The sequence below is a fragment of the Myodes glareolus genome, chromosome 10 (assembly GCF_982192425.1).
Source record: "Myodes glareolus chromosome 10, mMyoGla1.1, whole genome shotgun sequence".
In the NCBI taxonomy this organism is placed as follows: domain Eukaryota; kingdom Metazoa; phylum Chordata; class Mammalia; order Rodentia; family Cricetidae; genus Myodes; species Myodes glareolus.
In genome coordinates this window covers 74,678,863-74,693,968 of record NC_142035.1, presented here as the reverse complement: position 1 = coordinate 74,693,968, position 15,106 = coordinate 74,678,863, and the positions used below count along the sequence as shown (strand labels likewise).

At 39.0% G+C, this 15,106-nt stretch overlaps 1 protein-coding gene across 8 annotated transcripts in view; it reads right to left on the bottom strand.

Annotated features, from left to right (window-relative positions):
• Nucleotides 1–270: 270 nt before the first annotated feature.
• The window catches only part of Hipk3 (homeodomain interacting protein kinase 3), an 82,883-nt gene continuing 68,047 nt past the window's right edge, over nucleotides 271–15,106 (bottom strand). For 5 of the 8 annotated variants that reach the window (XM_048443659.3, XM_085696709.2, XM_085696708.2 and 2 more), the window contains 9 exons: nucleotides 9,453–9,574; nucleotides 9,108–9,235; nucleotides 8,860–9,021; nucleotides 8,645–8,707; nucleotides 8,082–8,372; nucleotides 7,724–7,864; nucleotides 5,404–5,639; nucleotides 4,968–5,095; nucleotides 271–4,099 (listed from right to left, as the gene is read on the bottom strand). In XM_048443659.3, the coding sequence (XP_048299616.2) occupies nucleotides 3,623–4,099; nucleotides 4,968–5,095; nucleotides 5,404–5,639; nucleotides 7,724–7,864; nucleotides 8,082–8,372; nucleotides 8,645–8,707; nucleotides 8,860–9,021; nucleotides 9,108–9,235; nucleotides 9,453–9,574 (1,748 nt within the window). In that variant the 3' untranslated portion in view covers nucleotides 271–3,622. The remainder of the gene's footprint in view (nucleotides 4,100–4,967; nucleotides 5,096–5,403; nucleotides 5,640–7,723; nucleotides 7,865–8,081; nucleotides 8,373–8,644; nucleotides 8,708–8,859; nucleotides 9,022–9,107; nucleotides 9,236–9,452; nucleotides 9,575–15,106) is intronic. The other 3 variants (XM_048443658.3, XM_048443662.3, XM_048443663.3) reach the window with 3 other exon arrangements.

The window sequence follows — 15,106 nt, the reverse complement described above, 5'->3', positions numbered from 1 at the left end:
CCAGACTCCACTCTGAAAGAGGTGGGAAGACAGCTAGCTGGGGTTAGCCTGGCTCTACCTCAGGTTCACACTCGGGAGCAGTCAAGCTTTGGACAAGTTATGTAAACAGGTTTACTACGACCTCATTCGCCTGACAAAATTCCTACCACAAGGGGGCCCTGTGCATCAAATGCAATGTCAGTGCGGAGGGAATTTGGAAATGCCCAAATTTCCCAATATCCCATCTCTGCTCTTATGAAATACTGGAGTGGAAAAAAAGTCAGCAAGCTGTTTGCTGCAATATATATATTTTAATTCAAAGTGAATCAACAGTAATACACCATAAATTCTTATTTTGACACTCACCAAAATAGTCACCTGGAAAACCCGCTTTTTGTGACAAAGTACAGAAGGCTTGGTCACATTTAAATCACTGAGAACTAGAGAGAAATACTATCGCAAACTGTAATAGACATTACATCCATAAAAATTTTCCCAGTCCTTATTGTAATATTGCACAGTGCAATTGCTACATGGCAAACTAGTGTAGCATAGAAGTAAAAGCAAAAACAAACCAAAGAGAAAAGCCACAAGAGTAAAACTGCTCAACAGTTAACAGTTCAAACTAAGTCATTGGATCTACAAGGGGATCATTAAAATGAATCTTCCTACACCTTGCAGTGTATGATGTAACTTTTACAGAACACAAGCCAAGTTTAAAATTAGCAGTAGAGGTATTAAAATGAAAGGTTTTGCTAACAGAGTAACATATTTAATACCCTGAAGAAAAAAAACTAAATATCAAAATAATTGATTAAAAATTCACTTGCAAATTAGTACACAAATATGCAACTTGGAAATCATGCAGTGTTTTATTTAAGAAAACATTAAAACAAAACTATAAAAGTTTTAAAAGGATAAAATTCAGATTCTTCTGCCACTATGCTAAAATTGGACTTCAGGGGGATTCTGAAGTTTTAAATTTTGAAACATTAAAAAGCTCATGATTGCAATTAATTAAGAGACATGCCTTTAAAAAGCATTCCTGTGGTATGAAAATGCTGACTGTTACCACCTGCTGTCAACTGAACAAGGCTGCTCTAGTCATGAACTTAAAAACAGAAAATGCATCGTTTCTGGGCAGTAAGCACAGCTTACGGGCCACTTCTGTGCCTGTTGTGACAATCAATCTTTGTACTCGGTGGTTCTGAAACAGCGTCACCAGCACTAACATTCTCTAAAGTGTGAGTAGACAGCAGTAACTTGCTGGGCCATGCTCAAGTGAGAAGAGCAGCAGTTACTGAAACAGAGTCCACAAACGTGTCATCTGTAGACAGTCTAAGTTAGTCTCGGTCTACTCCACTTGTAAGGTGTGTTATATACATTTCTATGTGTATAAAATGCATAGAGTCAATTACTAAAAACACTGAAACCTGTGGGGGAATCAAGTCCTTCATTTTCAGTGACTAAAAATGTGCTGCTGGTTTTTCTTTATGATCTAATACTGTAATTTTTAAAATCAGCTTCAGGCACGTTTATGTCTTAGATGATTATTAAATAAAACACTGCTTATGTCAATGGAGTAAAGAAAAATGTATCATCAGCTTATAGTCGGCGCTGCACTAGAGCTGTACTTGTGTACGCAACCTGCTTAGTAAAGAAATGGTGTCAATCCAAAACATTTGGAGCTTTACACTCAAATGTTTTGTCCTGTTTATTCCAGTAAATGCTGTAAGTTTATATTCCAGACTTTTAAGGAAAAAAAGTTAAGTCAAGCCTGCAAGATACAGCTTTCTCAAGTGTCTACAATGCCAGTATGAAAATAAAAAAATTAAGTTACATTGATACATCCAAGTTTTTATATGCAGTGATGAGCACAAACATTAATAGAGATAAAATACTGATGCAAATAACACACCCCAAAATAACATAGGCAATTGTTTCCATCATTTACAATACAGTAGTTACAATGACACTCCAAACAGAAAAGCAAAGTAAAAAAATCAAAACCCCAGCTTCTATCTCGTGTAATTAGACTTATACAGAAATTAGAAGGCTAAATAACAACTAGTTAATCACCTAATTTCACAGCTATCTGAAGTGGCAATCGTTATATAGCAGCTTATCTATGATACATTCAAGATAAATGATACAATTTATTACTTGCCTGGAAGCTAAAACACAGCCTTGGTTTAATACCTTTCCTTAAATTCCACCTCTACACTACAATATACTTGAGGTCTATGCATAAAGTAGCTACCTTTTATATAAGAAATGGATGATTAAGTCTTTGGTGCTGTAAAAGCAACTTCATTTAAACATCACCACCATCACCACCAAGGGGAGGGGGGAGGGAAAAACCCAATACACACTTCCTAAGAGAAAAAGCATGTAATTTCTGTCCCTGACGGAATGTATTAAATAAGCAAACACCACCAACAAGCAAAAACGAGTACTACAATGTAAAAATACTTAAAATAACCAAAACCAAAAACCTTCTCACATGCATAAATGAAAAATTGCACACAAAGAACTCACATCTTTTCAAGCTTCAATAGTAAATATTCTGCTACTATGTATTAAATACTGCATGGTCTGCCCAAGCTAGTATGAAACCACATCATGAATCAATGAGCATTTTGCATTTTCTTTCATTATCTACTCAAGTCATGCCTACTGCACTTCTAAACATTTTATGAAGTCCAATTATACAGCATACACTCCCAAAATAAACTTAGGTTGTATTGCGGTGTCACTTACTAGTATATAAAATGCTGTGCTGTGACAGATATCAACTACCCATTAGTTACTGAATCAAGTTTGCTTAAGCACTACTAACTGCTTGCTTTTCTTGAAGCTAGATCATTCTGAAAAAAATCAGACAGCAGAATTCAGCTATAGCAAACATGCTGCCCTCTTACTAAGGAAAAAGCAGCTACTATCTGAAATCATACCACACAAAGCCAAAAAGAACATTACTCTACTGAAAGAAAACTGAAGAGTAGGTCTGAATTTTAAGTGCTGCAGTCCTCAACATTTACAGATAGGTATAACTTGAACAACCTCAAATATTTAAGGCACTATGTGTAGGAACGGTTTACAATGCAGCTGAGATTATTAGAACAACATTAAGAGCCAAGTCTAGGCAACATTTTGCCCATGCAAAAGACACATGCAAATGTAAAGAACAATAGCTCAATTGCTTAGGTTAAGTGCCCCAACATGTACACACTAAGACACAGACAGTACAATTCACTCATATGCTGTAATTCTGACACATGTGCATCTGTTGCTCTAAAGTCTAGACACAGAATGGCTTCCCAAATGTGGACGTGTCTTGCACTAGTTAGAAGGCAATTTTATAAAAAATAGTAGGAGCAAAACTGGACTTCTGCTCCCATAAGTCACCTGTCTAGAGTTACTACGTAAGAAGATACATGACCAAAGACAAGTTATACCAAATGTGCAAAACACATTAAAAGTGAGAGTTTTTAAAGCTCAAAGTTGTTTAAATTGCACCCAAGTCTACATGATTCAAAAATAATTTTCTTGTGCCATGGCTAATATTTATTAAATACCATGTTTTTATTTTTTAATCAAACGTTTGTATCATTGAGCTTCCTCAATATACTGTTTTGAGTTTTCACATATATGGATACTGGCTGAGTTTTGTTGGACTCAATGGAAATCCAGTATATGCAGGTGATGCTGCAATGTAAGAATGTGGAGGGAAGATTGGTTTGTACTGAGTCTGATGGATGGTTGGGGATGGTAACAGACGGGGATTTATGCCCACTGGGACTTGGTGAACTATGCCACTGGGATGGGAGATACTGTAAGTTGGATGCTGTAACATAGGTCTTGAGGTACACGGAGAGGCTAAGAGGTGGGCCACTGGGGCAGCACTACTGAGGGTGGCTGAGGACGGGTATGGAAGCAGAGCAGGCTGTCCTCCGAGGTGCGAGCTTCCAGCCAGGTGGGCATGTACTGCTGTGTGGTTAGGACTTCCGTGGGAAAGAGTGAAAGGATTACTAGTGACACTAGTAGGAATATACGCTTGCTGTCTTCGATGCCCGAAGTTTCCATTCCACTCTTGATGTCCGGCTCCAAAGTGCTGAACCTGAACACAAAGGAAACCATGACTGAACAGCACATTCTGTAAGACCAAAGTAAAGACCAGGGGGGCTGGAGCGGCTGGGACAGGCAACTAGCTCACACTCGATCTCTCTGTGCAGTTTACCAAGAAAAGGGAAACACACGAGCATTGTCCTACTTCTTACAACTTATTACCACTGTGGTGTGGGAGAATTGTCTGTATTCTATCAATCATGTATTTTAATAAAACGCTGATTGGCCAGGCAGGAAGTATAGGTGGGTCAACCAGACAGGAAGTGGAGGCAGGGCAATGAGAATAGGAGAAGGCTAGGGAGGAGGAAACTTTCTCAGCCATTCCTGTACAGACCACCGAAGAGGCAACATGTAAGCTGTCACACTGAGAAAGGTACTGAGCCCGTGTGGCTAACATAGATCAGAATAATGGGTTAAGATAAGTCATAAGAACTAATAAGTAGCCTGACCTAATGGGCCAATCAGCTTTATAACTTATAGAGATCTCTGTGTGATTGATTTCTCTTTGGGATTTGCCAGCTGTGGGGTACCGGGCGGGATAGAAACCCCAACAAGCCAGCCGTCATGTTACACCACTGCCACTTCCAGCCAACATTACTGTCTGTTCATCATCCCTACGATTTATATAACACTTATATGTAAAGCTAACATTCATGCATACCATTTTATTAAACTCCAAAACAATCCCATGGCATAATTATCTCCATCATCTCTGCTCCATATATACTCATCCTATACCACGTACCACACACACACACACACACACACACACACAAATCAAAAACTAAAATGATAAAGTAAAAGAAAATAAACCACTAAGCATAAATCCCACACGCTCACAAATGCACAGGGGAGCATACCTGGCTAAAGTTCAAATGTGGCTGCTGGAATGCTGATGTGGGCTTTTGCTGACGAGCACCCGAGGCAGAAGGCTGGTTCAGCTTTCCGGGGGCAGGCTGTCCTTTTATTAATGGCTGGCATGTAGTATCTGGCAACAATAACCAACAAACACATACAAAATTACAGAGCTGTGATCGCTGCTTCTCCAATGAAACTTAGACATGTGCTTACAGATTTTACACAACAGTGATCAAAGAACTTTAATGTAAAATTTAAAGATAATGTCATGGCTTCTGAGCATTGGATGACATTTGAAGAGTTGGATTTTGTTGCTGTTTTTTGTGTAATAGATATGGCAGGGTCAAGACGGGAATTCAAGGTGGTGACTTTTGACAATCCTGGTCTCCATGTTCCTAAATTCAGACCACTTAAGAACAATCAGAAAACTAAGTTTACCTGTGTTTGTCATGTGCTCATCGACATTCAGTCTACTTTCTATTCCCACTGGGGGCTCCACAGCAGTGCCCACAGCTGGCTTGACTTCTGTGCCAGCCCCAGTCCCCAGCTCTGTGTTCTGATGAGTGTCCTCCACAGAGCTGCTCTCTGCAAATGGACTGTCATGCCCCGAGGAGTCTGATGTTGGAGAGCCATCCACAGTCTCACACCCACTTTCTTGTTCATCATCTGACATACTACAAGAAAACATTTTAATATTTTTAGTAATCTCCAACACACTAATGAGATGCTTCGTTATTTTATATATACTTCGTCCTTGGCCAATTTTTTTTTCCTCATAGTATTTCCAGACTCTATTCAGACAGATAAACCAAATTCTTGCATTTCAAAAATACCTTTTGGACTTAGCTATTTTTTTCTTTCCTTCACATTTGCTCTATCATAATAGTTCATAAAATTTCGCAGTCCTTTACCCAGCTGCAGAGGAAGCAAGGCGTGACTGCCTCGCTGAAAAAAGTACCGAGCCATGTGGCTAACATATACTAGAATAATGGGCTAATATAAGTTATAAGAGTTAATAAGAAGCTTGAGTTAATGGGCCAATCAGTTTACAACTAGTGTAGACCTCTGTGTGATTTCTTTGGGACTTAACGACTGCGGGAACCGGGCAGGACAGAAAACTCCGTCAACAGCTCTTCAAGGTAAGAAGTACTGTTCCAGGTGCTGGAAGACCGCTCAACTGGTAAGCACCTGCTGTGCATGCAGGAGGACTTGAGTTCGGATCCCAGTACCCAAACCTGAGCACACGCAGCAGGGCATACCTGTAGACCTAACACTGGGAGGCAGACACAGAAGAGCTCCGCAGGTGCTGCCCAGCTAGTCTAGCAAACTGGTGAGCTCCACACTCATGAGAGATCCACAAATACGGGAGAGCACTGAAGACGACACCCAGCACTGGCCTCGAGTCTCCGGAGGCACATGCACAGTGTTTATGCAAACACAAATATATCACATAAACTTAAAAAAAAAACAGAAAAAAAAACCCAAAATGTTCCTCTAGAAATTTTGAATGATAAGAACTTGCATATTTCAGATCCAACTGTAAGGTTAGGTGTCCTCCTGAAAGGCTTTCGGACCAACCTGTAGTCAACCCCGAGTCCTGAATCCCATTCTTCCCACTATCTCAGCCCTCACAAGACCCCACTCCCTGGGATTTATATATCATTGTCTATTTAATCAATCAATTTTAACAATTTGAGGCATCTCTTTTTACTCTTGAATCTACATGCATATGTTCATGTTGATGACTATTTTATGTATATATATTTTTTATCTGGCTCTTATGTATACATTTAGATATGTATAAACTTTTAAGCAAACCAACATCAACCTATAAGAAGATGCACTAAAGCTTGTCTATGCCTTCTGCAGAATTTTGGCTAGTAAGTATTCCAACCACAGCTCCTAACTAAAATAAAGAAAAATGTATCAAACAATTTTAAAGCCCAGTGTAGTAATATAGCCTCTGAGTTTGAGGCCAGACTGACTCACAAAGCAAGTTCCAGGACAGCCTGGGCTACACAGAGAAACCCTGTCTTGAAAAACAAACAAAACAACAACAACAACAACAACAAAACACTAGCTTTAAAATACTTTTCAAATATTGTCACCAATTTTTATAATATAAAATCAAATATAATTCATAAAAATTGTTGTGGCTTCCAGGTATAGTGGCACACATTTTTAATCTCAGCATTTGGGAGGCAGAAGCGGGAGGATCTCTGTGAGTTCAAGGCCACACTCTGTGAGTGAGGTGTATGGAGAAAGTTCCAAGATGGCTAGGACAGTCAGGGATGTTACACAAAGAAATTCTTTCTCCAAAACCTCTCCCAGAAAAAATTGTTGTGGCTTATCTCTCAACATGTTAGCACACCAAAGGAGGCAGACAAGCCAGCTACCAACAGTAGAGATAAAAATCGGAGTGGCTGCTCTGTAAGAGGGCCACTCGCTACTTCATTATGCAAAAATGTATTAGCACTTTAATTTTAAATTAAAGGTTAGGTTTGTTTGTTTGAGATAGGGTCTCACTATGATCTCACTGAGATCCCTGCCTCTGTCTCCCAAATTCTGGGATTAAAGGCATGTACCACCACAAACTGGAGGTATTTTAATGGGGAAAAAAACTGATTACTAAAACTACAAGCTTACAAAATTGATGTAGTTCAAAACCTGTGTGCAAAACAGCAATCACTGTAGAACAGAAGAAATGAGGTTTTTAAGCAGGCTCAACATTTACAAGCTACTCTTAAAATTCCTTTACCTGTTCGGTCTCTTGCAAGGGGATGGGCTGGACTGCCCAGAGGAGCTGGTGCTCAGAGTGCTATCAGGACTGCTGAGGGAACACATCCGGTCAATATTCAAAGTGCTTTGGCAAGCTTCACAATCTAGACTACCTTTACACCTAATGAGGAGGGAAGAGGAGATATGAGTCAAGAGTGAGAAGATAGTCTCACACCAGCCAAACTTTACAATACCAAAAGGCAGGAAACAGTTCAGAATGAGCTACACGAACCCAAATGTATAGCCTATACATCCAGATGAAGGGCTACAGTCATATTTACTCCAAGGTCACTGACAAAGAGTATGCCCCAAAGCTGATCTGTGCATCTGGCACTTACTCTCGGAGTGAATGTCTGGGAGAGGTCTCTTCGTCATCGGTGTCGCTGCTAATGGTGATCACACTCACGGCAGGACTTGGGGAGTCGGCGATGATGATGGTTTGCCGCTGTTTATCTGAAACTGCAGAGTCCTGTCTGACAGACGCTTCTTGGCTGTTTCGTGCCTCTCCTTCTGAGGTATGATTGTCTTGTGTTTCTACACAACTTACTTCCTCAACATCTTTCCCATTGATTATCTTTGGGGAAATAAATGCTGAATGTGGGATATTGGTATTCTGCAACGAATTACTCCTGCAACCAAAGAAACAATTTGTAATTTTTATGATCAAAATAGAGAAATGATATTTCTCAAAGATATTTTGTAAAACCAAACAATGCAAACTTTCACATGTTCATGGATGTAACACACTGATACATAAGCGTTTTGAGAATTATAATAAATTATCTCTAAAATACTGCTGTGGTTTAAGTTTACATACTTTTTTGTATGTGTGATATCCGAATGTCTACAGTTGCTATAGTACAGGTAGGTAACAATCAAAGGGCAATAAAGACAATCTTACCAACTGAAAGCATTTATTTCCTCTCTTCCTGGCTCCCATTCCATTAGTTTTACCAAAATACCTCTGAGAAATTAAGAAGGGAGCCAGCTTAGTGTTTGTATAAAAGCTACAAAAGAGGTCATTTTTGAATAAACAGAGTGACCCTTTAGAGCACATGCAAATTTGAAAGCTTAATTTAATAATGCAGAGGAAAATCACAGTACACTAATACCAACCTGTTCTGGCACAGCTTAGTTTTCTTGGTAGTGGCAGGCTGAGGCCAAACAACATGTGCAATGCCCACGCTGATAGGCTGAGGGGCCGATAATGTTATCTGATTGGTCAGAAGAGGCTGTGGCATCACCGAGTTGTAATGACTGCTATGTGGAATCATTTTCCTATGGAGCAAGTTCAGTAAAGTGAATCCCTTTTACTGTGATTTGTTATGCATATAATTCACAGAGAGGTTCCGCTTTGGACTTACCCCCAGTCTCCAAGCCTCTGTGAACCAGCCATGCCTTCCGAAGTTAGTGTTGCAGCAGCAGGAGCCATGGGTGTTACCTGCTGCCAGGCAGGTATCAGCATCTGCTGTGTTCTGCCAGACCATGTCTGCTGCATCAAAACAAAACCCAATAAAACAAAGGTACAGATAACATGCCCCAAATTCACAACAGTTAAGGCAACAACTAGTAATTACAAAAGCTAAAGTCCATGGAATACAAAACAGACTGACTCTCATTACTTCCTGGAAGTACAAGCTGACACATGACTTGTATTTAAGTTAAAAAAAGGTGGCACATATGTAAAGGAAAACTAAACTGTGACTAACCTGTGAAAGAACTCCAGGTCGGATCTGCAGTGGCTGAACAGCAGGGGCCTGAGTTACAAGCGGAACTGTATTGTCTACCCTTATGGAGTAACTGGTGGGTTTACCATGTGCTGTAGGAATACCTGGGAAACAGAACAGTTATCCAACAGGGGGAAAATTGTCTTGCAAAACTTATAAAATTATTTTAAATGTACAACAGGTTTAAATTCTGATTCAGATTAGGCCTGTTTCTACTTAAAATTAACAAAGTAATCTATTAGTAAAGACAGGTACTTCCTATCTGTTTCTTGTGGTATTTTGTCACAAATACTGATGTCAAATTACTCCATGTTTATTAAAATGTGCTTCAAAGCAGAATCATTTGTTCTTCCTGCAACTTCTCATTTCCATCTCAAGTTTCCACTGTGGCATTATTTCCTTTCCGTTTCTCTACTATTACAAGGTCTGGAAAGACAGGCTGAGGCTCACGATCTTCATAAAAGCCTAGTAAAGCAATGTGCTTCTTTCACACACTCTTCCCTATGTCTAAGCCATCTCTTCTTCAAAACTGTCAGGACCGCACACACTTGTCACTAAAGGGGGTAATATTTCACAATTAATGAACAGATATGAGGGAGTTTCTGAATCGCATAAATTTATATACTTGCTACCATATTTCAGCCCCCAAAGGAGTACCAAAAACTATTATACTGTTTAGTGTGATGACCCAACGACACTTTATCCAATATTATATAATAGGCTGGTGTCCTAGTAGAGAGCTGCTAGCACTACAGAACAAATGGTACCACTTTTAGAATGGTTCAACAAATAAATAAATAAACACAGGCAAGACTGATAGTCATTTAATCCTGTTATCATTAGCATCTGTTTTCACTGTATCATAAGCCAGTCTGTAAATAACACCTCTTTGTTGTTGTTGTTGTTGTTGTTGTTGTTGTTTTTCAAGACAGGGTTTCTCTTGTAGCGGTGGCTGTCTAGAACTCACTCTGTAGAGCAGGCTGACTTCAAATTTACAGATCCTCCTGTCTCTGCCTCCTGAGTGCTGGGATTAAAGGCATGGGCCACCACTGCCCAATCTACCTAACTATCCTTACAATACTGAACTATGTAGGTATTGTTAAGTATGAAGCAATGCCACAACCAACTAGGGAGCTTTGAGAAACAGAATGTCCCAAGACCAGGAAAAAAAAAAAAGAACTATAATCAATTCTCTTTATCATAATTCCAAACTTTTATAGCAGACTAGCACGTCACTTAATGATGTAACACTGTCTAAGAAAGGCATCAATGGGTGATCTGTCTGCTGCGTGAGTACTGAGAGTACACTCACACAAACTGAGATGGGACCCTATCGCTATGCAATGTAATCTCAACAGCTAAACTTCAGCCAAATAGCATGGGACCATGCAATTTATTTATTTTTAATGGAAGTGAAATTAAGTGTTTCTCTTTAATCATAAGGAATAAAATACTGCAATTGTTAGTCTTTCTATTTAAAAAAATCTTAATTTTTTTTACTGCCTAACTCCACTGTTAAGTGCTAATCCTAAAGAAAACATTATTGTTTCCTGTATATTTTCCTGAGACATTTAGCTTACTATCAATGTGCTCTATTTTCTCTGTCCACAAGTGCCCCCATAAGCAATGCTCACATTTATGTAAGCTCCGCATATTCTCTCTTCCTATTACCTTTTTGATCAAATTCAATATTGATTAAGATCCGAATTTTCTATAGGGACGTTAGCAAAACTAATTGATTAGAATTGTTTTAATATTTGAAAACTAGGTACAAAGGTTGATGAAGAGCTGGGTGTGGTGGCACACATCTGAAATCCCAGCACCGGAAGCAGTATGATTTCAAGTCTAAGGCTACCCTGGACTACAGAATCAGACATTGTCTCCAAAATGAAAAGCAAATCAAAGAGACAAACGAAAGGACCAATACTGAGAGTTTCTAGAGATGCTGAGACCGTGTATAGGGCAGACACTACATTTAAGATGTGAATATATTTGCTAGCAATAAGTAAGATTACTCTTTAACAATTATAAATCAAATAAATAGATAAAGATTTGTCTTATCACACTGAAATATCTCTCATGCTCTTTCAGCAAACTGACCTCACCAGGCCTGGACTCCCCACCTCAATAAACTCCTAAGTTTGTTGTGGGTCCATGTTTCCTTCTCATTTGCACCATGAGGAATCACCTCCTATTTCTGTTAAGACTCCCTGTCTAAATTAAGCCAGAGACCTAGGCCAGAGCAGGCCTGATATGGCAAGTTCCATGGGAGTGGAAGCAAATCCAGACTAGGGCCATTTGCAGAGGCAAAACTGAGACAGCGACCTGGGCTAGAGCAAACCTGAGATAGCTAACTCCAGAGACCTAGGCCAGAGCAGGCCTGATATGGCAAGTTCCATGGGAGTGGAAGCAAATCCAGACTAGGGCCATTTGCAGAGGCAAAACTGAGACAGCGACCTGGGCTAGAGCAAACCTGAGATAGCTAACTCCATAGGAACAGATACAGGGGAGCAAATGATGAGTGAGTGGGCCAGAACCAGAGACCACTGTGGGTCGGGGCATAAATCTGGGACCTTTGAGGGAGTAGACCTGAGCCAGGACCTCTGTGGGTCTGGGCATGAGTCTGGGACCTCTGAGGAAGTAGGAAGGAACCAAAGACCTCTGCCAGTCTGGGCATGAGCCTGGTACCTCTGAGGGAGAAGATCAGAGCCAGAGACCTTTGCAGGACCAACCCAAGCCAGGGACCTCCGAAAGAGCAGATACAGACCAGAGACATTTACAGACATATGTCTGAGCCTGCAACCTAGATCAGAGCAGGCCTGAGACAGCAAACTCCACAGAGCGAGAGCAAACCCTGGGAGTGCTGAGCGACCTCCAGGAACACAAAGTGACCAATGGGGTAACTAGAATCAAGGTATTGACTGTACGATGAGGAACAACTATCTGAGCCTTGGATCCACTGACACCTAGAATATTAATCACCAGAGTCACAGACAGCCACAACCACACCAATTAAGAGGAAAAGATGAATAGACAAGGTAAGAACACATACAACATCACAAACAACAACATGACACCAGTAAAATCTAGAAACCCTACAACAGCAAGACTTGAACAACCAAATACAGATGAAGCAGAAGAAAATGATCTAAAAAATAACTTCAGGAAAATGTTTGAGACTCTTAAAGAGGAAATGAGAAATTCCCTCAAAGAAATGGAGGAAAAGACAAACAAAAAATAGGAAGACATCAGCAAAACCCTTAAAGAAAACCAAGAAAAAGCAATCAAACATATGAAAGAAACTAGTCAAGACTTGAAAACTGAAATAGAGACAATAAGGAAAATACAAGCTGAGGGAATTATAGAAACAGAAATCATGAGAAAATGATCAGGAACCACAAATGCAAACATAAACAGCAGAATACAAGAGATGAAAGAATCTCAAGCACTAAAAAATACAATAGGAAAAATTGACTCATCAGTCAAAGAAAACCTTAAATCTAACAAAAGCTTAACACAAAATATCCAGGAAATATGGGATACCATGAAAATGCCAAACTTAAGAATGATAGGTATAGAAGAAGGAGAAAGAAGTTAAACTCAAAAGCACAAAAATATATTTAACAAAATCAGAGAAGAAAACTTTCCCAACCTAAAGAAAGATATGCCTATGAAGATACAAAAAGCTCACAGAACACTAAATAGACTGGATCAAAAAAATAATAATAATTTTATATTACACATAATAATCAAAACACTAAACATAGAGAAGAAAGAATATTAAGAGCTGTAAAGGAAAAAGGCCAAGAAACATATAAAGGCAGATCTATCAGAATTACACTTGACTTCTCAATGGAGACAATGAAAGTCAGAAGGTTGTGGTCAAGCATTATGCAGACATTAAGAGACCACAGATGCCAGCCCAGACTACTATACCTAGCAAAACTTTCAATCACCATAGAAGGATAAGACAAGATATTGCATGACAAAAGCAGATTTAACCAATACCTAGCCACAAACTCAGCCCATGGCTAAAACTAGAATTCAACAGCAATACTAAATCCAAAAAGCCACAAACACATGGAAATTAAACAATGCTCACCTGAATCATCAATGGGTCAAGGAAGAAAGAAAGGGAGAAATTAAAGATTTCCTAAAATTCAATGAAAATGACCACACAACTTACCCAAATTTATGGGATACAATGAAAGCAGTGTTAAGAGTAAAGTTCATAGCACTAAATGCCTACAAGAAGAAGATGGAAAAATCCCACACTAGTGAATTAACAGAACATTTGAAAACTTTAGAACAAAAAGAAGCAAACTCACCTAAGAGAACTAGACAGGAGGAAATAATCAAATCGAGAGCTGAAATCAACAAAACAGAAACAAAGAAAACAATAAAGAATCAATGAGACAAAGAGTTGGTTCTTCAAGAAAAATCAACAAAATAGACAAACCTTTATCCAAACTAACCAAAAGGCAGAGAGAGAATATCCCAACTAACAAAATCAGAAATGAAAAAGGGGACATGACAACAGACACAGAGGAAATATAGAGAATCATCAGATCATATTTCAAAAACCTGTATTCCACAAAACTGGAAAACTTAAAGGAAATGGACAACTTTCTAAATAAATATCACTTACCAAAATTAAATCAAGACCAGATAAGCAAATTAAACAGACCTACAACTGCTGAAGTCTCCCAACCAAAAAAAGTCCAGGACCAGATGGTTTCAGTTCAGAATTCTACAAGATTTTCAAAGAAGAACTAATACCAATACTACTCAAAATTATTCCACACATAGAAACAGAAGGAACATTGCCAAACTCTTTTATGAGGCTACGATTACCCTGATACCCAAACCACAGAAAGACATTACTAAGAAAGAGAATAACAGACCAATCTCACTTATGAACATTGATGCAAAAATACTAAATAAAATACTGGCAAATCGAATCCACACATCAGAACCATCATCCACCATGATCAAGTCAGCTTCATCCTAGGAATGCAGGGATGGTTCAACATATGAAAATCTGTCAATACAATCCACCATATAAACAAACTAAACAATAAAAACCACATGATCATTAGATACTGAAAAAGCTTTCGATAAAATACAACATCCCTTCATGATAAAGGTCTTGGAGAGAGCAGGGATACAAGGAACATATCTAAATATAATAAAGACAATATACAGCAAATCAACAACCAACATCAAACTAAATGGAGAGAAACTCCCAGGGATTTCACTGAAAACAGGAACAAGACAAGGTTGTTCACTCTCTCCACATCTATTCAATATAGTTCTTGAGGTCCTAGCTAGAGCAATAAGACTCCAAATGGAGATCAAGGGAATACAAAGAAGATTGGAAAAGAAGTCAAACTCTCACTATTTGCTGATGATATGATAGTTTACATAAGTGACCCCAAAAATTCTACCAAAAAATTCTACAACTCATAAACACTTTCAGCAATGTAGCAGGATACAAGATTAATTCAAAAAATCAGTAGCCCTCCTGTACACAGATGATAAATGGATTGAGAAAGAAATCAGAGAAACATCACCCTTCACAATAGCCACAAATAGCATAAAATATCTCGTAGTAACTCTAACCAAACAAGAGGAAG